The sequence below is a fragment of the Botrytis sinoallii genome, assembly GCF_014898435.1.
Source record: "Botrytis sinoallii strain Bc 23 chromosome Unknown BSIN_025, whole genome shotgun sequence".
Lineage (NCBI taxonomy): Eukaryota > Fungi > Ascomycota > Leotiomycetes > Helotiales > Sclerotiniaceae > Botrytis > Botrytis sinoallii.
The window spans coordinates 388,523-410,343 of NW_024066052.1; the positions used below are offsets into that span (position 1 = coordinate 388,523).

General features: G+C 43.2%; 8 protein-coding genes across 8 annotated transcripts; 3 read left to right on the forward strand and 5 right to left on the reverse strand.

Annotated features, from left to right (window-relative positions):
- Positions 1-785: 785 nt before the first annotated feature.
- EAF02_010423 (uncharacterized protein) lies at positions 786-1,215 on the reverse strand (the record flags this gene model as incomplete). The annotated part of the gene is made up of 3 exons (XM_038906471.1): positions 786-858; positions 950-1,005; positions 1,138-1,215. 3 exons carry the CDS (start codon positions 1,213-1,215, stop codon positions 786-788), a joined length of 207 nt encoding a protein of 68 aa, XP_038753735.1.
- A 1,262-nt stretch (positions 1,216-2,477) lies between these two features.
- EAF02_010424 (uncharacterized protein) lies at positions 2,478-4,595 on the reverse strand. Its single transcript, XM_038906472.1, has 4 exons — positions 4,297-4,595; positions 4,083-4,246; positions 3,857-4,024; positions 2,478-3,807 (listed from the first exon to the last, which is right to left on the reverse strand). The coding sequence occupies exons 1-4, from the start codon at positions 4,499-4,501 to the stop codon at positions 2,755-2,757; spliced, it is 1,590 nt and encodes a 529-aa protein (XP_038753736.1). The 5' UTR covers positions 4,502-4,595; the 3' UTR covers positions 2,478-2,754.
- A 950-nt stretch (positions 4,596-5,545) lies between these two features.
- EAF02_010425 (uncharacterized protein) lies at positions 5,546-6,129 on the forward strand (the record flags this gene model as incomplete). The annotated part of the gene is made up of 4 exons (XM_038906473.1): positions 5,546-5,614; positions 5,669-5,709; positions 5,784-5,974; positions 6,032-6,129. 4 exons carry the CDS (start codon positions 5,546-5,548, stop codon positions 6,127-6,129), a joined length of 399 nt encoding a protein of 132 aa, XP_038753737.1.
- A 665-nt stretch (positions 6,130-6,794) lies between these two features.
- On the reverse strand, positions 6,795-8,479 carry EAF02_010426 (uncharacterized protein; the record flags this gene model as incomplete). The annotated part of the gene is made up of 4 exons (XM_038906474.1): positions 6,795-7,273; positions 7,327-7,960; positions 8,013-8,365; positions 8,431-8,479. 4 exons carry the CDS (start codon positions 8,477-8,479, stop codon positions 6,795-6,797), a joined length of 1,515 nt encoding a protein of 504 aa, XP_038753738.1.
- Positions 8,480-10,622: 2,143 nt separating this feature from the next.
- Positions 10,623-12,503, reverse strand: EAF02_010427 (uncharacterized protein; the record flags this gene model as incomplete). Its single annotated transcript, XM_038906475.1, has 1 exon — positions 10,623-12,503. The coding sequence occupies one exon, from the start codon at positions 12,501-12,503 to the stop codon at positions 10,623-10,625; it is 1,881 nt and encodes a 626-aa protein (XP_038753739.1).
- Positions 12,504-13,626: 1,123 nt separating this feature from the next.
- On the forward strand, positions 13,627-16,047 carry EAF02_010428 (uncharacterized protein; the record flags this gene model as incomplete). The annotated part of the gene is made up of 16 exons (XM_038906476.1): positions 13,627-13,816; positions 13,870-13,911; positions 13,968-14,049; positions 14,105-14,174; positions 14,235-14,365; positions 14,418-14,512; positions 14,566-14,575; positions 14,639-14,644; positions 14,703-14,730; positions 14,786-14,809; positions 14,862-15,083; positions 15,133-15,160; positions 15,218-15,356; positions 15,410-15,514; positions 15,572-15,748; positions 15,825-16,047. The coding sequence occupies 16 exons, from the start codon at positions 13,627-13,629 to the stop codon at positions 16,045-16,047; spliced, it is 1,572 nt and encodes a 523-aa protein (XP_038753740.1).
- An 813-nt stretch (positions 16,048-16,860) lies between these two features.
- Positions 16,861-18,756, reverse strand: EAF02_010429 (uncharacterized protein; the record flags this gene model as incomplete). The annotated part of the gene is made up of 2 exons (XM_038906477.1): positions 16,861-17,784; positions 17,836-18,756. The coding sequence occupies 2 exons, from the start codon at positions 18,754-18,756 to the stop codon at positions 16,861-16,863; spliced, it is 1,845 nt and encodes a 614-aa protein (XP_038753741.1).
- An 894-nt stretch (positions 18,757-19,650) lies between these two features.
- Positions 19,651-21,232, forward strand: EAF02_010430 (uncharacterized protein; the record flags this gene model as incomplete). Its single annotated transcript, XM_038906478.1, has 2 exons — positions 19,651-20,229; positions 20,285-21,232. The coding sequence occupies 2 exons, from the start codon at positions 19,651-19,653 to the stop codon at positions 21,230-21,232; spliced, it is 1,527 nt and encodes a 508-aa protein (XP_038753742.1).
- Positions 21,233-21,821: the final 589 nt, after the last annotated feature.

Sequence of the window (21,821 nt, forward strand, 5' to 3'; positions counted from 1 at the left end):
CTTCCCCAAAAACATCCATCATCATCATCATCATCATCATCATCCAACCCCAACCCAACCAACCTCAAACTTTCACCAGCCGACTCCAACTACGCCACACCTCGCATCCACCCACCGAGCCACCCAGTAATCCAATCCACGAAACTCTAAATCTCACTCCTAGGCTAAGCTGACGCACGCACACACGTTGTGTGATGTCTGTGCTCTTTTATGCCTCGACTTGTGTGCAACTTTATTTCTCACTAGGTACATACCTAGGTACTTATTAGTTAGGTACGAGCGGTGAGAGACTAAAAGGAAATGAATGGAGTGAAAAATCGCTCATATCAAGCATTATCGTATAGAAAATTGGAATAGAGATGTAAGTAAGTAAGCAACAAGCAAGCAAGCAAGTAAGCAACAAAATGCACGAAATGAAATGAAGAAGTAAAAACATAAGAATCATAAAGATAAAAAACCGGATATAATATTTGGATATTCGCAAAATATAATTCCTCTTGTTCCTCATCCAGCATACCTAGGTAGCAAAATCCGTCCATCCACCCAAATTCATCATCCGCGTAAAGACATTGAAATTCATAGTTTCCCCATCCCATGTCCTCTACTTTCGCATCCATATCTATACCTCCATCGCAATATCCATCCACATCCACATCCACATCCACATCCGCAAACCACCGGGTATCAATCATCTCCTCTCCATCGCATTGTGGGTGTGCGACCTATATCTTAGATACACATATGTATGCATCTCTCTCTGTGCGTATATCCCCACGAAAAAGCGTTTAACAACAGCACTCCTCGCAAATCAAACACGCGCAGACTTCCTCGAGGAGACAGCAGGCGAGACATGCTTCGCTGTTTGGGGAAAATGGTTAGTTTGATGTTCTTTTCGACAGACAGGAAGAATGTGATTGTAAGAGAGAGGAAAGGAAAGTAGAAAACATACCAGCATCCACCACCACCACGCATAGATACATCGGCGCTCATTCCCTCATTTTGACGCTGTCATAATGTTAGTTAGTACTTTGTGATTATATTTCGATTCGTTTTATTTCATCGAGACTTGTATTTGCAAGATAGACATCGGGATTGAAAATGGGAGATCGGGGTATGATTGAGAAGGGAGAGACAAACAGGTTGTTCGGTGATGGGACCATTGGTTGTGGACATCTCCATTTGTTGAGCTTGGGGTTGTTGAGCTTCGAAAGGCATTTTGATTAGATTGTAGATTGGTGGTTGAGATGGATTGAGGTGAATTGGTTCTTTGAAAGTTGTATATGGAGTTATATATCAAAGGTAGAGATTGTTGATAAGAAGAGAGAGATATAAAACAGAAAGAAGGAAGGAAGGGGTTTAAAAGGTAAAACAAGCACATACATTGGGTCATTCACTCGTAAATTGCATTTTATTCACAGATTTATTTTTACACACCACACCATGCATGCACATTGCCCACCTGGAGGAGAATCAATGTACCATTTCCCCATTCAGTAAGTACAGGGCTGGATTGTCATATGGGATGACCCCCTGATATCCCTTGTTGACCCAATCTTGAACCCAATTTCATTATTCATGACTGCAGGTGTAGCCACTCGCTCCATCCATCCGCCACAATCAGACCTCGGTGTTGCTCAGCCTGTGGATGAAGGCTGTGTTTGCTTCTCCCTCTGGAGTCAGTCCCGCACGTACTCTGTATGGATCAAGCAAGGGAAGGGCAATCGTATCAGACTTCTAGAAACGGAATACGCGTAGAGACTCTCAAAGTCACAAAGCCCCAATATAAATTAATGAAATACGTAACTTTCCACAGCTTGGTGTTTCCGGGGTTTCGGCATTGTGAACAGGGGACAGTAACAGGCTTATCCTGATTGTCTTTCTCGTGCAGTGTCATCTCTTCAGCCACTTTGGTTCGAGCGATAGCAATATACTTTGTGGCATTCCGGCAAGTGTAATGTTATACATGAAGTTATTCCCATCGATCGATTGATTAGTCGCCGCGCACGATAGTTATCAAATCCTCCAAAGATATCAAAATATAGAAAGAAAAAAGCGTCATAAAGCGAAACTCCCGGCTTGGAAATCCCTTGGATCAAAGTCTTGACGAAGCTTATTTTTTGTCTCAGTTTGAAGCCAAGAGCCAAGGAGACAAGCCCGTTCTTCCCGTTGTTACGTTGCTTGATTTTGGGGAGGCTTTTCGGGGTGCATGTTCTTTTTTTTTTTGGAGACTGCATGGATAAATGGATGGATGGATGGATAGATTAGAGATGAGTCAGCAGAGAGACAGGGTGCTCATACGAACTGGCACGAAATTATACGAAAGTATGATTTCCGAGAAGGATTTGATTTTCATCATAGAAAAGGAAGGATGAATTCCCCGGATTTGCTAGTTGGATCTTTTTCAGAAGACCTCCTGCATTACAGATATTGGTGGTCATTTGTTAGATAAGGGAAATTATGGTAGATTAACACGTGTATCCTGTTCCTTAGATCCACTTCAGCATGATGGAGAACTGATTTAAAGATCTTGTTCTTGGATATCGAACTGGTAAGGCGTACTGAGTACTAATAACCGATTCGGTGATGATCATAAACCATCTCCTCAGTAGAAAAGTTGGTAGATCACGTGGAAGCCTGATGCAGTAACTACCTACCTACCTAGTCAAACAGCGCTAGCAGATCTTCTTCTTCCCCATCAACTCGATTGCATCTCCATGAATTTTCTACACAATACATCCTCAAGCATAATCCAATCTACCAAGCGCTTTGGTAATCCCAATATTGCCTATCAATCGCCAACTCCTCCTCATACTTATTCTCAAATGTCTCATCTATCATCTTCACCCATCGCTTGTGTATTTTGACCGAAAACCGACACTTGATATATTCCCAATATTCCGGATACCATCCAGAATTCTCCCAATCTACAATTCCTGAGATCTTCCCATCCTTGACCAAGATGTTTCTCATGTTCAAATCCGCGTGCGTAAAGAATATCTTGTGATCAGTACGATGCATCAATCCAGGAAGTATCCCCAACTGCAACGATTCACTAAATTCTTTCTCGGTGGGAAAAGGACCTACCGGCTCACTGTCGATACGGTAATCCAAACAAGGACCCCCGGTTGCGTTGGTGATGGTGTATTTAGAGTCTTTGTTCTGTTCTATGGTATGTAACTCCGCAATGTAGGAACGCAGATCTTGAGCCATTTGATGCACCTCCTCGTCACTACATTCGTCTATAGCGTGTCCGGCGGGTACGCCTTCGATGCGGGACATCACAAGAAAGGACTCAGTGGGTGAGACTAAGAGATCTATGGGATTTGGAACAGGGATGGAAGTCCGACTTCGCACAATTTTAAGAGCGCTGAATTCTCTGGCGTGGTTATCAGCGTCGTATTCTGGACCATATTTGAAGTACATTCCGAATGGTAGCCTCTGAACTCCTCTCGTGGTAGATCCATAGAGATATGATCCAACAGTTCTCAAAACTCGGTAGGTCTTGAATCGGACAAATTCAGGGAACTTAGACCACATGACGAGAAAGGTAGTAGTGATCGATTCTCTGAAAGCACTGCTGCTTGTGTTTTGACTTCGGCGTAAGGATGTGCGGCCGTTTATCTTCGTATCAATTTCAGCCCACTTTAGAGCTTTGGAGAGCCGAGACTGTATATCGAGAAGATACGGGTCAGGGCTCTCAATTCCCGAGTTTGAGTGATCAACTAGATCACATTTCCACTTGACTTGTTGGCTGTACGTATACATCGCTGGAACATTGCCGCCAATATTGTTATACAAGATGCTGTACTGTGTAAAGTTAGCATGGATAGGTCCAAGTAAGGGAAGGCATGAGGACATTTGCTCCTTCCAGCTTTTTGAGTCTTATCACCCCTCTCGAAAGGGGCATTGCCGCATCCTCGCTCAAAATCCAATGATTACGAATCTGATTCTCTAGAGTTTTGTCTTTGAGCAGGTCTTGGTGGAAAGATGTAGTAAATGCACCGAGTACATCAAATAATCTTTGCTACAACCAAAATCAGAAAAAATTGCCAGAAATATGCAATTGGGTTTGTTTGCCCTACTTCCTTCATACAAAGTGCGGTCGGAGGAACAATGGGAAACACATTCCAATTGCTCCAGAATCTGCATCGCACGCCGGTCAGACAGCATCGATAATTATCTCTTTTCGCAACTCTTCTCTTCAGAGCCCAGCTCAGATTTCTCGAGTGGGAAGATTCCACATAGACTTGATTTGAATCAGCAGTGGGCCCATTCATGTTTAGGGATAAAACTTACAAAGTCTTAGCAGATCTTTCCAATCTTTTAAGAATTTTACAAAGTTAACATTACTTCTATCATCGACGTAGGTTTGCAACAAATATCTTGCAGCCTGCTCGCCATCTATAGCATCACTGAGGAATGCTTCAATTAAAGGGAGACCGGGATGTACAAGTTCCGCATTTCGAACAATACTAAGAGCACGAGCCTTATCGCTTTCCATAACCCCTAAAGCTACAAAACAAACAAATTAAAGCGACACAGGCTCAAGAGAGAATGAATACTAAACTTAAAAAGAAAAATGATGAGTGTGAGATGAAATTATTAGAATTTGAGTTAAGTCAAGTTGAGTTGAGTTGAGTTGTGAGTGGGATGCTTTGGTCCTTGCTTTACAAGTCACATGAGCGGCGCATTTAATCCACACATAAGGGCGGTTAGCCTTTTAGTTTTGCTAATCACAGAAGAAAGGTTTCAAAAGCACACTTTACATGCATTATGCTTGATTTTTATTCACCAACTAGTAACCAACAGTTAAACCCAACAAAGAGAGCAGACAACTTCTTCTTCTTGTGGTCTATCTAGATGCTTATTTAGAACGCGGCGGCGGTTACAAACATCAGCGCCAGATCGTCGGCTTCACCTATGTTTGAACCAGATGGCATATTCTGGGATATACAATGTTGGATGGGTTCAATAAGTGACTCAAGTGAGTCTCTAACCACCTTAAAAGAAAATTGATTTGCTTCAATATAGGAGGACTCCATGATGAGACTCTTACAACCATCAAAACTTTTGTGCCGGCAGCAAATTATCTTGACCATAAAAACTAAATTCGACCTTGACGAATCCATTTAGATGGAGAAAAGCGAGAATCTAATCTAGTTCTTGTCATCTTGGCTTATGGATGATTCTATAGATTTTCCGCCCCAAATCGACCCCACGAATGTTGATGTTCATTCGTTTGGACAGGCGCTTTCTTCATATATACCTCCTCTCCAACTGACAACGTTGACCTGTCGATTCCTAGAGTTGCACTGTCAGGTCCCTGTTTTGAAACCATCTTCAATTGGATCTTGTTGATCATTTTAAGCTAACTATGAAGTCTATTGTTACTGCCGATTTTTTGTTATGTTTTGCCATGTATATAATCTCTCATCCTCCTCTAGAAATTGATTGTTTTTTGTAGCATCTCATAAAAAACCTCTCATTTCAATACAGTATATAATCTATCCACATTTCCTACTTCCTCAATCCATAAGATATTCAAATGTCATCATCATTCGAAAACGGCGCCCTTTACATGACCCTCAATACACGAGGTCAACCTGGAACATTCGTAAGACCTTCCCACTTCGACTCTCTCCCGGAATATTCTACTAACAATGTTTAGCACTGGGGAATATTTATTCCATGTTCAGGAGCAAAGGGATGGTACTATCATGCAACGAACAAATCCGGCGGCTGGAAACTTGAAGTGAAATTAACCACAACATTCGAAACTCCAGGACCATCGTCCTTGCCTACAAGCTTGGCTTTGTATCCTCTGAGGCGGCTTTAGACCAAACCTTACGAGCCATCACAGACTTTGGTCCAATATCTAAGCGGACAGGTGAAACTTTCAGTTGCAGAACTTGGATGAAGGATAGCCTTGCCACGCTACATGACAAGGGTATTGTAGCTCTGCCTGCTGATATTGGTAAATTTTACCCTCCTGCTTTTTCGGAAGGATATTTCACTAATGAAATGGTTGAAGATACGCTTGCGAAAAGGGCTTTCGATGAAGCGACCCCCCTGGAGCCCGCTATCGAATCGGGAACAGGTGATTTGACTATCATGGATGGCACTACTTAGTCTGAGAGGAGTTCTCACAAGTGCGCTTACATCTGAAACCTTCATCGGGGCTCTGTGAATCCCTGGCTTAGTCTTTGCAGTTTTCGTTGTTCTCATTTTGCTCATATGTTGATTCGTTTGTACGACTATTAGAGAGTTTTTGTTTTTAGCGTCTACGATATTGATTGGTTGTACAAGGGATTATGTACTTAGCAGATATTTACAGAATAGACTTTTCGTTTGCAATTCTCTTTATTTTCTCACTTGGTTATTTGGGAAGGCATGATAAGGGCTTTGGTTTCCCTTAAAACACTGCAGTATGGTGATTTAATGGGATTCGCAAAGTGAGACGTTTATGTGTTTCCGTCGATCAAATGCTATCAATTACAAAATTGTGAAGATATGTCAGCAGATAACAAGAAATACACGACACTCTCGATGGTGATATTTTGGATTATAGTGATTGGTTAAGGTGCATTGACTGGCCGTTGATCATTCAAATTTTCGAAGCAACTTGTTTGGGGTAGTACGGAAGTACGTGTTGATTGGACCCCGCTTGTGGAGAATAACTAAATTCGAGAATGATGGTCATTATCACATACTGCGTGCCAAATCTATGTTTCCATTAGCATCTACTTCAAATATCTCTATGTATCTCTTTTAAGCCCAACCTCCCCCCTTCAAATTCAATCATCCGTCATCAACGAAAGAGGCAACAAAGCCAGCAATACAGCCAATGCCGGACCTGCCCAAAACCCCATCCCTATATATCCTATTCTCGCTCCTAAGTCCAACATACTTCCCGCCCAAAGCGGTCCTACAATTCTTGCCATCGCGCTAACCATGCTCTGTAAACCATTGATTCTCCCCCTTCCGTTATCAATCTTGCATGATCTCGCAACAAGTATGCTACCAGAGATAAATCCAAAATCACATATACATCCCTTCAGAGCAAAGAGAATACTAAGCACGATGAAGTTTGCGGGCTTGGGGAGAAGGGTTGTGAAAGGAGTAGCGAGATAGATGGGTAGAATCGCAATGCTGCACGAGTAATGGAAGACGCGCAGGACGGGAAAATATCGGTTGAGGATACCGACAAGTAATAGGGGAATGAACATGCAGAAAAATCCGAAGATGGTGAACATGAGACCGATTTCTGTGGTATCTGTATGTTGATTTAGTAATAGGATATTTTATGCCAGGGAGGTGAAAACGTACTGGAACCAAATCCACCATTGAATTTGAAGGGAAGATGTATTTGAGGTGAGGATGGATCTTGTTTTGCGTAGTGCATGAACACGGATATGAGCGAATCATATGATGATGAGTGCATGGATAAGAAGCCATACGAAAGAATGCACATGACAGTTTGTCGATCCAAGACTTGCTTCCATGTCGCTGATGGTGGATTTTCAGGTACTGGAGGGATGACTTCCGCGACATTGAGAATAGCTGGTGGTAAAGAGTTCTCGTCTGATAGAAGAGGAGCGGTCTCCAAATCGTCTTCTTCCTTATCTTCGTCTTCATCACTTTTGCCCTTTACTTTATTGTAGAACCTACTAGTTACTGCAACAAATCTTTCTCTTAACATAATCCCATAATCCGACTGCCCCCTTTTACTTTCTAGTGATTCTCTGAATCCGAAAAATACGATAAACAAACTAACGAAAAAGAACCCCGTGGCAATGAGGTTGGGAAGAGCATATGGGTATCTCTCCAAGAACCTATCACCATGTGGCTTACCAGGCTCAACATGATATGGGTTTGCTGCGAGACCACCAAGAATTGGACCTACTGCCCACCCAGAATTAAGTCCAAGTGGAAGAATGGAAAAGGCGACTGTTTGGAGTTTCTTAAAACAATATCAGCGTTTAGACAAAGACATGAGGAACGTGGAAAATAACTTTGTCTTTGATCGTCTCTCCTAGACTCGTTTTGATAACCCCAGAATCTCCACTACTAAACCCCATGATTGCCCTACTTAACAGGACCATCCATAACTGTGTTGAGAACCCGAACATGAGGACACCAACCATAATCATCATGCTACACATCATGATTACGGGCTTTCGACCAATATGATCGGAGATATGGCCCCATAATATAGCAGTTCCTACTTGACAGATGGAAAAACAGGAAATAGCAGCACCAACCCAAAAGCCTAGCGTCTCTGGAGGAACACCGACATATCTCATGAGCATTGGGATATAAGGTAGAGACGCTGAGTACGCAAATGGATGTGCAAATCTAGAGAGTGCTGTATGAATGATGAGTCATGTGTCATGCTGGTAGATAGCTTTGAGCTGGGTTGGAGCAACATACACAAGATCAGGATCTGCCCTAGAGGCAGGTTTTTGGGAATCTTCATCATAGTTACACTGAGGGAATCAGGATTAATGGAGCAATGGTGAACTCAAACATAGAATTGCCTCCAACAGTTATACATCCGAGAATGCGTAATTTTGCATCAAAAGAAGAATACACTCGTAGCTTTTCCGTGAGGATGAAAGGTGGGAGGAAGGGGGGGCAGATATATAATACTACAAGTAAGACTCAAAAATGACGACAAAAAACATAAAATCTGTATGGGATAGATATATTGAGTTCAATATCAACCTCGACTCCAAAGCACACTTGCTGTCGAAAAAAATTGAATGTTGGTTTGTATACTTCATAGTTGCTTGGTCATGAGTGCTGACCATATACCTATCTACTCAGCTTCTTATTACAGATACCTAGCGGCAATCAACCAGTCATGATTCGTTGAGCATAACGAGTACGTGCGGAGTCCGGACCTTGCAGGATTTGCACTTCTGCCAAGGCTTCGTAGATTGACTCAGAAAGATAAGCCATTGCAGCCATGTTGACAGCTTATCTCGGTGGGGAGCCAGGGGTCTGTTGCAACTTGGCACAAATCATTCTATGAGCTGATTCCGTTCAAACGACCAAATCCCTCATATAGTTAACCACCTGCATGCGATTTTGCCCAAAAAATCAGCCAAAAATGCAACAAAAATCGACCTGCATAAAATCAGAACTCTCTGACGGGGAGTCGAACCCCGGTCTCCCGCGTACTTGCCATCAGGATGACAAGCGGAAATCATGACCGTTAGACCATCAAAGATGTGTGTTTTGTTGTGGCAGGCGAAGCGTCTCTAACAATATATTGAAAAATTTTCGCTTAGTGGAGATGCTATTCTGCCATTATATCACGTGAGCGGTGTAGCCCAAGAGCATATTTGGTTTGCATACAGAAAAGAACTATTTATGAACAACAATAACTCAGCAACGAACCCTCATGATTCTACTCGCCAATCAATCAGAAAGACTGAAGTTCCATTACAATACAAATATCAGGCTTGGGGAACTTAGATACAAAGGGTCATATTCGAAACCCCAATTGAAAGCTTAATAAGTATTGTGGCAGAGCCCATACCCCATTTAATTTCGGTCGTTGTAAATGGAGCTGCGTGTCATTGTACAGTCGCCGATCCATCAAGCCAGAATGCGCTTTCTTGATTGATTTATACCAAATCGAGGCATAATGGTCTCTCAGAGGAGGTGATTTTTTGCTCTCAGACAACTGACAAACGTGGAGATCAGGTTTAGGCAATGACTTTGACGAAAGACAAACCATCACTACTCATAATCTTCTCTACTATCAGAATTATGTTCTATACCATGAGTTACTACAAACCTTGCCTCAATGGAAGGCTGAGTGTCTTACCCATATGGTATACATGGGCATGGAGCCGACGCTTTACAGTCAAGAACAGAATTGTTGGGAAGAGCTTTGGAAACTAGGTGAAATTCTTGATTTGCTCGTTCCAATATGGAGAGCAAATATACATATAACCATAGTACAATGTTCAAATGGGGTTCGGTATTTCAAACTTTTTATATTGTTCGATTCAATACATTAGTGAAAATCTTCTCGTTATCTCGGCCGTCTGTTTTGGCTTTCGGAAACACTGTCGCCACGTATTGGAGGGATATACTGTTGTGACAAGGACACTCCAGATGCGAAGAAGGGTGGCTAACAAGGGACAATTCAATTAAAGGTGCCGGAAAGGAAATCAAGTTGTCAGGATTCTAGGAAGAACTTAGAAAAGATCATTGAGGCCCTAAGGGCCACAAAGCAATTCATCAAAGAAGGTGGAAAGGTCTTGAATCATTGAACATCAATATCGAGCAACAATTCACCCCTTTGATTTAAGCTTCTTGCAACACACACAAAGGATGGTGATGGAAATTTTGATTCTTTTACCGAGTTGGAAAAAGAAACTATATTCGGAGATGGTAAAATTGGCTAAACGTTAAGAGTTAGAAAAAGAAGGGAAAATACTTTGATATTCGTTCCGAAGACATTGAGAAGAAGTGGTTCTGTGGTGATATCTATATCTAACAAAGCTCTACAAGGAAGAGTGGCGGCGGAATCCCCGTCTTCTCCTTTACAATTCAAAGCACACACCGGGTTCATTTCATTAGTCGAGGCCTATACAGTAACCGTAATTTCAAAACCCATCTGTGAGTTCCCAAACTAACTCTTGGATTTTTTCACTAATCAACCTAGCTTCTCGTCTCCCCCCTTGAGAAGCAATCCAAAAGCAAGCAATTCCGCTTGTTCGACCTCTTGGGTCAGGAACTTCTTGTCCATTGTGAAGAAATCCCATGGACTGCTTGACGTGGCTACTTAAGTCTGGCTCACGCTCTAATATAGTTGAACAAACATCCCCGGACTGATAAACTCCACCTTTCTGTGCTGCTATAAACAAGACTTGCATGTCGTATTGTGCGCCGCCAACGAAAGGGACTGCCAAGGCCCGCAACCGCTCATGGTCCTGAAGAGCAGTGAGAAGCGCTATGCTTCGATACGACACTCCATATGTTCGAGCAATGGCTGTATGTGTACGCATTCCTGGTGGTCGCGGGTTGACCTCTAGTATAAATACTGTAGGAGTTCTGTTCTTGCTCTCTGCGATCTCTGGTTTTACTGAAAGATCTAGGATATTATCGTCTCCCGTGGCAAAAGCGAACGTGGAATTATGAACTCTGGCTTCCACGTGGAATATACCCGTTTTAAAACCCATGGCTAATACAATAGCATGTGATCTGAGTCGAAGAGCATCAATCTCACTCTCCGGCAATGCAGAAGGCATGGCATTTAAGGTTTCGACAAATCCTTGTCCATCGCCATCACCGGAGCTTGGGAAGTCATCGTTAACTTCAAAGAAGACAATCTCTCCATCGACAAGTACCAGATTAGCATCAACTTCTGGACCGTCTACGTATGGCTCAACTAAAACTAAGCCTTGGCTATCCCGGCCGTACTTTTCCGAGAAAGGAGGTTGCCATAATCGAAGCACCGCGTCTCTCAGTTCGTCCTCACATGTTACTTTACAGACCCCCTCTGAAGCCCACCCATTTGCTGGCTTTACAATGAGTGGGAGGGATAGGGGTGCAACAGTTCTATACCGAGCTACAACGTCTTCAAGATCTGGAATGTTTTGTATTCTGTAACAGAAGAGACTTTGGTTGAATTGGCGGGTTTGATACTTATCACGTGCCATCGACACGGATTTTGGTGATGAGGTAGAGAATCCCAATAAAGTAGCTGCCTCTGCAACTATAGTGAGGAGAGGTTCGTACATGCCAATAATTCCATCGATCTGTTTTGGGTAGGCAGAGACTGCCGAAGCGATCCGCTGAGGCATGTCTTCGTCTAGGGTCATATCCAGAGGGACGAAGTCCTCGCGCAAGTGTGCCCATTCAGCACCTGCCAACCCATGACACAGATCATCAAAGAATATGAGTACAATATTGAGCGACGTAGCCGCTATCGCAAGATCCTCAAGCTTTGAGAGACTGAGTAGGTGTGAAGGAGGACCAGGACGAATCACTGCCAAGCGTCGCTTTGGGGTTTGTCTTGCAGAATGCCATGCGAACGAAAACCGTCGCGTCAGCTCTCCATCCAGAGTTACTGTATTAGCCTCGGACCAAGCTTTGCTTGTACACGATATGACTATTGCTCCAATCGCATTTTTCGAGATGACGGCAATACCGAGCGCATTACAGGCATCGATATTAATACCCTCAAAATGTTGATCAAGTGATGTAAATGTCTGGATTTTGACAACGTCGCTACAATCGACCAGCCGTCTGTTTAGAAAGTCCGATTGGACAAGGTATCCACCGACCGTTGGGAACAGCAGTCGGATAACGCAATCGCTTCCTTCGAGATGTTGAACAAGGAACTTTGATGCCAGAGAAGAGTCATCAATCTGGCTATTTTGAAAGCCGTGGAGCTCTTGATCAGCTTGCGTTCTAGTGAACACGTCTATGGCAATAAGAGAGGTTTCTTTTGGAAGGGGGTGAGCCCGCCATGTCACTTCCATTGTAATGTCGCTTTCTGCCCTGTGATTCCAGGATAAACAATTTCGACGCAAATAATACTTTAATAGCTTTAAAGATTAATTGCGGCTTGAACTAAAAACAGTAAAATATGGGAGAAGTAGAAATTTCGACACTCCGAACTAGCAGATCGGAACGGAAAGTTTCCGAAGTTCAAAGTATTTTGAAACTTTGAATGCAGCTTAAAAATGTGAGTGGGTTCAAAATTTCAAACATGGGAAATAGATACAGGAATCAAGAACTTTTATCATTGATTGCAATTTGGAATACTACAACCGCTGTGTAGATCATGGCACATCCATCAATCCATTCATTCTCAAGCCCTCATACTAAGTCTCGCGCGCTAGTTAACCCATGCTCGCTCGATTACGGATAGGCCTGGCGAGATGTTTTGTTCAGGGGTACATGCCATAAGCACTAACCATACTAGGAAATGATAACCCAGTGCATTCAAGCACATGCAGACTCTCCTCGCCCTCAATTGCTTAATTGTTTTCATGTCCGACAGATCTTTCGTCATTAATGGAGGCAGTTAATCTAGATTACAGCTCTTCTCAGAACGCGGGTCAAATGGATCTGAGTCGATCAAGTCGAGCCGGAACCCGAGGCCCGAGTGATACAACGACAAGGCATATTTCTAAAGGATTTCCTACCTTGACTTCAAATCCATAGAAGGAAAGTAGCATGGACTGTAGCATGTCCATGAAGTCATCTCACGGTAGTCTAATTCGACCACAGCTTTCTCTGCCATAATCATCACATACGTCGGTTGCAGATCTTGACGACCAGAAAACTTTGTCTGGCAATCTCTGTTTTGTTGATACCATAGAGGTCCACGCTGAAGCCGTTATACGCGCAAGATGTTATGCCAGCGAAGTCGAAAGGTGTAGCTTTTTCTAAGATGTACCGTGATGCAGTATCGCTAGTTTCAATTCACGGGTGGAATTTCAAGAAGACTAGGGTTATCATGATAACAAGAAACTTGCATCAGCATCACTGTCATACTCTCAAACCCATCTGAAATAGTATAAGAAGACTGCGAACTCCTTTTGTCAATCTGAATGGTTTCTATTGATCCAAGCAACAACATTGTTCCTACTACAAATCATGGGAAACTTACTACTTTTTGTTATTCCTCTGGCTCTAGCTATAGCCGTTGTTCAATTTATTCAGAAAATAAAATCGAACAGAAAGTATGATTCAGGTCAACTACCACCTGGACCTCCAGGTCGTGATCATGCGAATCTCTTAGACAATGATCGCTGGAACATGTTCAAATCATGGAACGAACAATATGGTTCGGCGTTCTTTTCTTGACTTGAAGATTGCCTTGTTGACAACAGTTTATAGGCAATGTAGTAACCTTCTATACTGGACAACAGCTCAACATCGGTATGCTGTATATACTAATTAGGGAAAGCCCTTCCTGTTGTGCTAATGTTCCCCAGTGCTCGGGACCATGGAAGCCGCTGTAGACATTCTCGAGAAAGCGGGTGAAACATTCTCCAGCCGTCCACACTTTATAATGGGGTAAGGATCCCACTGGACGAAAGATCATGTGGATTGGGATGCTAACTAAAGTTAGAGAATTTCTCTTCTCAAGACTGCGTGGCTTCTCAATGACCTACGGGCCCAAATGGCGAAACTGGCGAACAGTCTGACTCCCCTTTCCAAGACTATTACTAATCAGAATCTAACTAACATTTTCATCCAAGCTACAAAACTCGCACTTCAGTCCCCAGGTAGCACCCAAAGTCAAACCTATGCAAATCAATGAATCCGCAATCTTGATGCATGATTACTTGACGAATGAAGACCCCTCCAAGCAGCACAAAATTCTCCGAAGGTACGTTCGAATTTCCTACAATAGATACGTGAAAATGACTCTAGTTCCATAGGTACACAGCATCTTTGATGTTCTATATGGGATATGGGCGTCGCGTTACATCTCTTGACGACCCTCTTTGCGTAGCACATGATCAGGAAGAAGAATGTAAGTAGAAACCTCTTCTTTATCTTTGAGATCTTTGCTAATCTTCTCTCTAGACATTGAAAGGTAAGTTACATCCATACCACGGTGTGTAGGGGTGTGTTGATCATATACTCACACTTTTCCTAGTACAAAGTAAGTGTCTATGTCAGAAAGATTAATCAGATTCCTTATGCTAACTCATCTTTAACAGAGTACCTGGTCGATTTCCCCTTGAGAGCGTAAGTGAACTTCCCAGCATGTAAGGTCGACACAATTAACTGAAAAATTGATTAGTGGCCCATATTGCTATGGCTCCCAGTAAGTTAGCTATGTTTTCCTGTGTAAGAACTACCACTAATACCTTCCGAAGCGTCCTTTGCAATGGTTCCGACATGAGCCTGAGAAGCATCGAGATACCAATACAAGATTATACACAACAGCTATGAACGAGGTGAAAAGAAAGATGCAAGATGGCACCGCCGTCCCATGCACATCCACTTATGGTCTTACAAAGCAAAAGGAGTTAGACATGAATGATGACGTCGAGCTAGCATATGCTCTTTCTGCACCATGGGCCGCAGGTATCGGCACGGCAAGTTTAATTCATTCTCTCATAGTACAACAAGCTAATATTGACATAGACCACCACCGCATTCGAAATAGCAATTCGTACGTCCTTCCTTATAAATTAGCATAGAATAGTCTAATGATGTCTTGTATTTTTAGTAGCCATGTTACATTACCCAGAATGTCTCCAGAAGGCAAAGGCCGAAATAGATGCAGTTGTTGGAAAGGATCGCATGCCAACTTTTGAAGATCAGCAATCACTACCCTACTTGGGCGCTTTTATTAGAGAAACATTGAGGTACGTATCTGTAATCTTGTGTATAGGATCAGTTATTAACATTATTATTTCAGATGGCGACTCGTAACACCAACAGGCATTGCTCACTCTTCAACTCAGGACTATACCTATAAGGGCATGTTAATTCCGAAAGACGCCTCTGTTTATGCCAACGCCGCGTAAGTTCTCATAAATGACAAGAATGATAGTTCATCCGTTGACATACTTTGCACCAGCGAAATCATGAAAGACCCAGCGGTATTCCCCGAAGGCGAGAAATTCATACCGGAAAGATTCTTGGAGACAAATGACCCCAGGCTCCTCAACTACCGTTTTGGTTGTTTTGGCTTCGGTCGAAGAATGTGTCCCGGTATGCACGTCGCACTTCAATCGATGTATATCGTTATTGCGCGGTAAGTACACCCTCTTAGCTTTCCATCAACATCACACTCTTTCCCCAAAATGTTCAGCACTAATTTATCAACTCAGATTGATCTGGGCATACGATGTCCTTCCCATTACTATTAATGGGAAACCATACATCCCAGACGAGAACGACTTCACTTACGGGCTAGTCAGCTACCCAGCCAATTTGAAGTTCCAACTCGTACCCCGTAGCGAGAGACATAGAGAGATTATTATTGCTGACGCGGAACGCGCCAATGCTGATATGGCACATTTGGAAGGTTCCAACGCATCGTACAACATCTAAATCGAACATCTGACCCAAATGATATATAAGGAGGTTGAACTTTCAAGGCGGAATTTCAAATCAAAGTGGTGCAAATTCATGAAAAATATGGGGGCTAGGGGTGAAAACTGGCGTTGTTTCGTCGATTGGTACAGAGATTGAAATGCTTTCCTTTATGAATCTTATTTATTAGTTTGTTAGCTACTCTGGATATCTATGCTGTTCTACACGTCTATTCTTTTCAAGTCATTAGAGCTTCAGACATGTTAGGCACTAGAAAACCCAAAAGAGTTTTTTTCTACCTCTTAAATATCAAAAATTTTGACCAACTGTTGATTCACAATTTTTGATGCATGTGGTATATCAAGAGAGATCTGGTAATTTACACGACCCAGCGAAATCGATCATCATAATTCTCTACGTAAATACAAAAACTAGCAGAATCATGATTCCGCTGTCTTATCACAGATTGACTCGAAGTTCTGTTGTCAAAATATATGTAGTGGACTGACACACCCCGCAAAGTGGAGAATTTGCTTGATTTATGGAGGTTGCCCTGGAATTGTAGCCCTGTGAAATAAAAATTGTGGAACGTAGGGTAAGCTTAGGCTTACCTAGAACTTTGTGGGTCTCTTTTCTCGTTCAGGGGATTATTCACGAGGTTCATGGTAAATAGAGTTCGCGTTACTTTTTTGTGTGTGCAGTAATGGAATTGAAAGATTGAATATGCTAGTAGGTTATTCTATAAATATTCCAATTTTCGATACCCAAAATTTGTCTCGTGTAGCGTATACACCCCGTAATACCATCCATATATATCAAACTAAATCATCCTCAAGATTCTCCTTCCATTTTCACTTCATGTCCACTACCTTCATAAACCACCCAACTCGTCCCAAAAGCAACGCAAGCCTCAATCATCAAAATCCACCACGCCATCCCCACAATCCCTTTCTTCAATCCTTGTCCATACACTGCACTAAAAACAAGCGGGCCCAATGTTCTCGACCCAGCACTCACACTCTGCGCAATACCATGGATAGTACTGAGAACACTCGGGTGTGGTGTACAATTATTGATAAGGATGAGCGAGCTGGGGAGTGCAAAGGTACGACCTATGACTATAACGAACAGTAGACCGCAAATTCCTATCCAAATCAATGGTCCGTCTGCTGCGTGTGGCGATTCTGATTTTGTAGGGAACAGTGCTAAGAATGGCGCAAGGGCGTACGCGAACGGAAATAGTGCTAGAGAGTAGCGGTATGCGTACAATACACCCAAACGGTGCGTTACCCAAGAGTAGACACCAAATTGCAACATCAAACCCATTGCGCCAATAATACCAATTGCAGTTCCAATAGTAGCCGGTGAAAGACCCAAGCCTCCTGTAAAGAAAAGAGGGGGGTGTCGTGTAAACGGCGGTTCTGAACTGGCAGGATCAAAGCGTGGCGTAGACAGAAACAAGAACCAAAGATTTTGAAAAGCGCTTGTGTGGCATTGTATAAGCCCGTGCGCAACCATGGTAGCGATAACATTGCGACGAAGTAGGTGTCGGAGCGGCAGCTTTGCACGTGGCTTGTATGAGCTCTTGGGTTCTGTATTGTGTTCGGAAGGTGTTGTCATTTCAACATCGTTCATGTTTTCTTCCACTCCTAAGCGAGCATATTTAGTCTGTCGCGATTTGCAGCAAACAATTCGAGCCACAAAACGACCGAGCTTGAGGCCTGGATCAGAGAGATGCTGACGATCAATATGTGTCTGGAAAGCATGTCAGTGGAATCAAGCTAGACCTTGCGGGCTATTAAATACCTCTTCGAGACCTAGAATTACAAGGAACAGCGAAAGCAATAAGAGGAAAGCATTGAATAAATTTGGTAACGCGTATGGGTATTTCATCATCCATCCCACGCCATCTTTGCCACCAAGTTTGCTTCCAGGTCCAAACGCACCGGGAAAAGTATGAACTGGATCCTGCAGCCAACCTCCAATTAAAGGGCCGAAGAGAATACCAACATTGAACATAATTGGCATTAACAAGAATGCCTTTGTTTGGTACTTCTTTTCGCGGATAATTTCAGAAGTCATCGTTCGCATGATACTAACATTGCCGTTCAAAGCTCCTCCAAGACAACGAAAAAATAACGCAGGCGCAAAAGATCTAGAAAATCCAACTCCAATGGTGGATGTAAAAGTGCCTAACAATCCAATAATGAGCACATTCTTTCTGCCCACCGAAGCATTATCAGCCACGCGGCCCCATACCATTGCTGTGAGGCATTGAGCGGCTGTGAAACCCCCAGCGAGGTAACCTGCCTGTGAAGAAATAGTCGAGTCAGAAAGTGATGGGTCAAAAAAGCGCAGCATGAAGAACATGTATGAGTTGATGCTGGATTGAACTATAGGCTCGGCCATACGTGCGAGGGCTAAGATGAAAAGCTGATCTTTTCTGGGCAGAGACAACCATGATGCGGGCTTCTCCTTTTGATTTTTAGGAGGCTCCTCTGCTGTCTCACGTGAGGCAAGCCCTCCTTCACAGGTATGACTAGTATCAGACTCGATGAGCTGGACTTGCTCATTGTCACTGTCACTTATAGAACTATCAGAGGTGCTATCTGAGGATGATCGAGGTGAATGACCGTCTTTTAATGTTGCGTCTTCGTAGTTTGCATCTGCGGGAAACGCATTGACTGCAGAATCGCCGACATACCGAGTCTTGTCGTCGCCTAGCATTGGTAATACTATTTACTGAGGCACTGGAAGGACATGAGATAGGTGTAGCAGCTGAAGGGTCCAGATTAATACATTGAGCCAGTAAAAACGAAGGGCTGACTTGTGACCTACATGATACAATGAAACCGCACGTACATAAAAATGGCATCCACTTTCTCACGTTCTCATGAAAATGATGTAGACAAACGAAACAGATTTCTTTGCCAAGTTCTACACATGTAGATAGACGAAGAACAGAACAAGAAGCTTTTTGCCTCGTAGTCACTAGTAAACAAGGGGAGGAGGAATGACCCGGATAAATTTCAAGGATATGCAGCGACTAGGATCTACTGGAAGTGACAAAATAAACGAATCCGAGCGTGCAGATTACGACATTATCTCAAGGATAAACTTAACAAATAAGCCTGATTACCACAAACAAGCAATGCGCTAGCGATACATTAGACTTAGCGTTGATATTTCGGCCTTCGGCCAACATGAGCTTATCTCTGGACCCTTGTACTGCCCTAGTGGATCCGCATTGAACGTAACAGCAGGCATGAAGCAAGTTTTCATCTACATAGAAGTGAAGGTAGACTATCGCGATATTTAACTCGGGGGAAGTGGGTTTCCTCAACGATCCTTCATTCCATGCACAGTAGGTATTACGTATTGCATAAAGTTTCCACCAATTATGAGACTCTCACCATGCTCACTGCTGATTCCAACTTGTACATTGAAGAGTGCCAAAATAGTCCCTGGCTGGGCCTCCATTTTTGGCTTCCGCGCTGGATATGCATTTTGTGTCTGTGAAAATTCTCATATTCAAGGATGGTAATGCTCTCAAATATATAGAGATGGTAAGTCTTCACGAGAAATGAAAGTTCCATCAAATCCCCGTTCAAATAGGGCGCTATGGATGTGTCATTTTATGGTGGGAAACAACCACTTGCACGATACATAATTGTGATAGTAGTCATCGCCCTGATTTTTTTATGGCCAAAATTGAAAAGATCGAGGAATATTCGGAATCTGAAGCGGCGACAAAACTGCGCGGAACCAAAAAAGTATCCTCATCAGGATGTCCTAGGCACTGATCTAGCCCATCTGCGAGCTCAGGCAGTTCAAGAGGGCCACCTTTTCAGATTATATAAGTCGCAATTCGACACTTACGGGAAGACTTTCTCGGAAGTTTGGCGTGGTACGATACTCTTCAATACTTCTGATCCGACGAACGTTCAACATGTAGCAGCACTAGCTGCGGAAGACTTTGGAAAGGACGCAGACAGAGAAACGGCCCAATGGCCACTTTTGGGACCTAGTATTTTCTCAGATGGACCTGCTTGGAGCCTGTCGAGGGATTCAGCGAAACCTATTTTTGCAAGGGCAGAACTATCAGATCTCGACTTTTTTGCTTCTTGTGTAGATAAGTTTTTGGAGTTGATTCCGGAAAAGGGACAGACATTTGATATTCAACCATTGCTGCATAGACTAGTATGTGGCTCGCAGAAATAGTGTGTAGTCAGGCGCTGACATTTTCGTGGCGTAGTTCCTAGATACCTCCATGGATTTTATCTTTGGACGCTCTTTAAATGGACTGCAAGGCTCGCCTGAGAGTATTGAGTTCACTGAAGCTTTCACTGCGGGTTTGAAAGGGGTCAGTGCTCGGCGCGACGCACCATGGTTCCAGTTCCACTACCAACGACTTATTGAGGATCCGAATTGGAAGAAGTCATACAAGACAGTCCATCGATTTGTAGATGAACAAGTAAAGTTGGCTCTTGAAGACACTGCAAAAACGGATTCCGATGGTGCACCCTCTGAGAGAAAGCGCTATGTCCTGTTGCATGAAATGGCTAAGCAGATCCGAGATCCCACTGCGCTTCGATATCACGTATTAGGTTTCTTTGCGCCAGCACGGGATGTGACGTCCAGGCTAGTAGCAAATGCCCTTTTCCAGCTTGCACGCCATCCGAACGAATGGAAAAAGCTTCGTCGCATTTCGCTTGAGCTAGGCGATGCTCCGTTGTCATTTGAAAAGCTAAAACAATTAGCAGACTTCAGGTACGTGTTGCAAGAGACCGTTAGGACTGTTGGTCCGGCAGCTAGAATATGGCGAGCTGCCGTGCGCGACACTACTTTACCAAGAGGAGGTGGCGAGGATCAAACACAACCGGTGTTTGTTCCCAAAGGATCACCAGTAGTGCTTGGCACATGGTGCATGAACCACGACAGCGACATTTGGGGTGATGATGTGGAGAGTTTTAGGCCTGATCGATTTGTTGGGCGTAAGATGAATTGGGAATTCCTTCCATTCTATGGAGGTCCAAGAATATGCCCTGCGCAACAACAAGCTATGACCCAGGCTGTCTATGTCTTGGTAAGGCTGACGCAGAAGTTTGAGGTGATTGAAAATCGGGATCCAGAGTTGGAGTTCTTGCAATTGATCAAGATGGGCGTTGAGAGCATGAATGGCGCCAAGATTGCTTTCATATGAGTAGGAATGAACCTTTCAGAGTGAACGGCAAAGCGAATTAAATTGTAACACAAAGCCTTGAAAGCAAAGGTAGAATTCTATAACGGATTGAACTGCAGACTGGTGTACCTGGCGATGGATATGAATTCATTTGGGTGCCCAGGTAATGAGAATGATCTGGGCCTCATACATTAGTGATGTTCTTAAAAGATTATCGTAACAGAAATTTCACCATCTTTTTAGATGTTGTCAAGCTCATGCCAGTATGTGACTTAGACCATCGTTGTCTTTCGGTGAAATCCAGTCTTGTCTGCAACTTTCCAACAGATCGAAATTGTGAATGCATCGGACTTGCATAATCAGCAACGGTATCGGCAGAAAAAGGCGGTATACCCACCAAACAGACTTCAACCTCATAGATCTAGTCCCAGTCATTATATTGTAGTCATCGCATAATACCAGATACCAGAAGTCCGATACACTAGTGGACGTACTACCATAGCAGCTGTATATAGGTAGTACGGAGTCATTCTGGTCTTTATCCTGCGAGCGTTTAGGATCGTTTTGTGGTCAGGAATGCCATGATCAAATCGAACCAACCCAGGTAGGA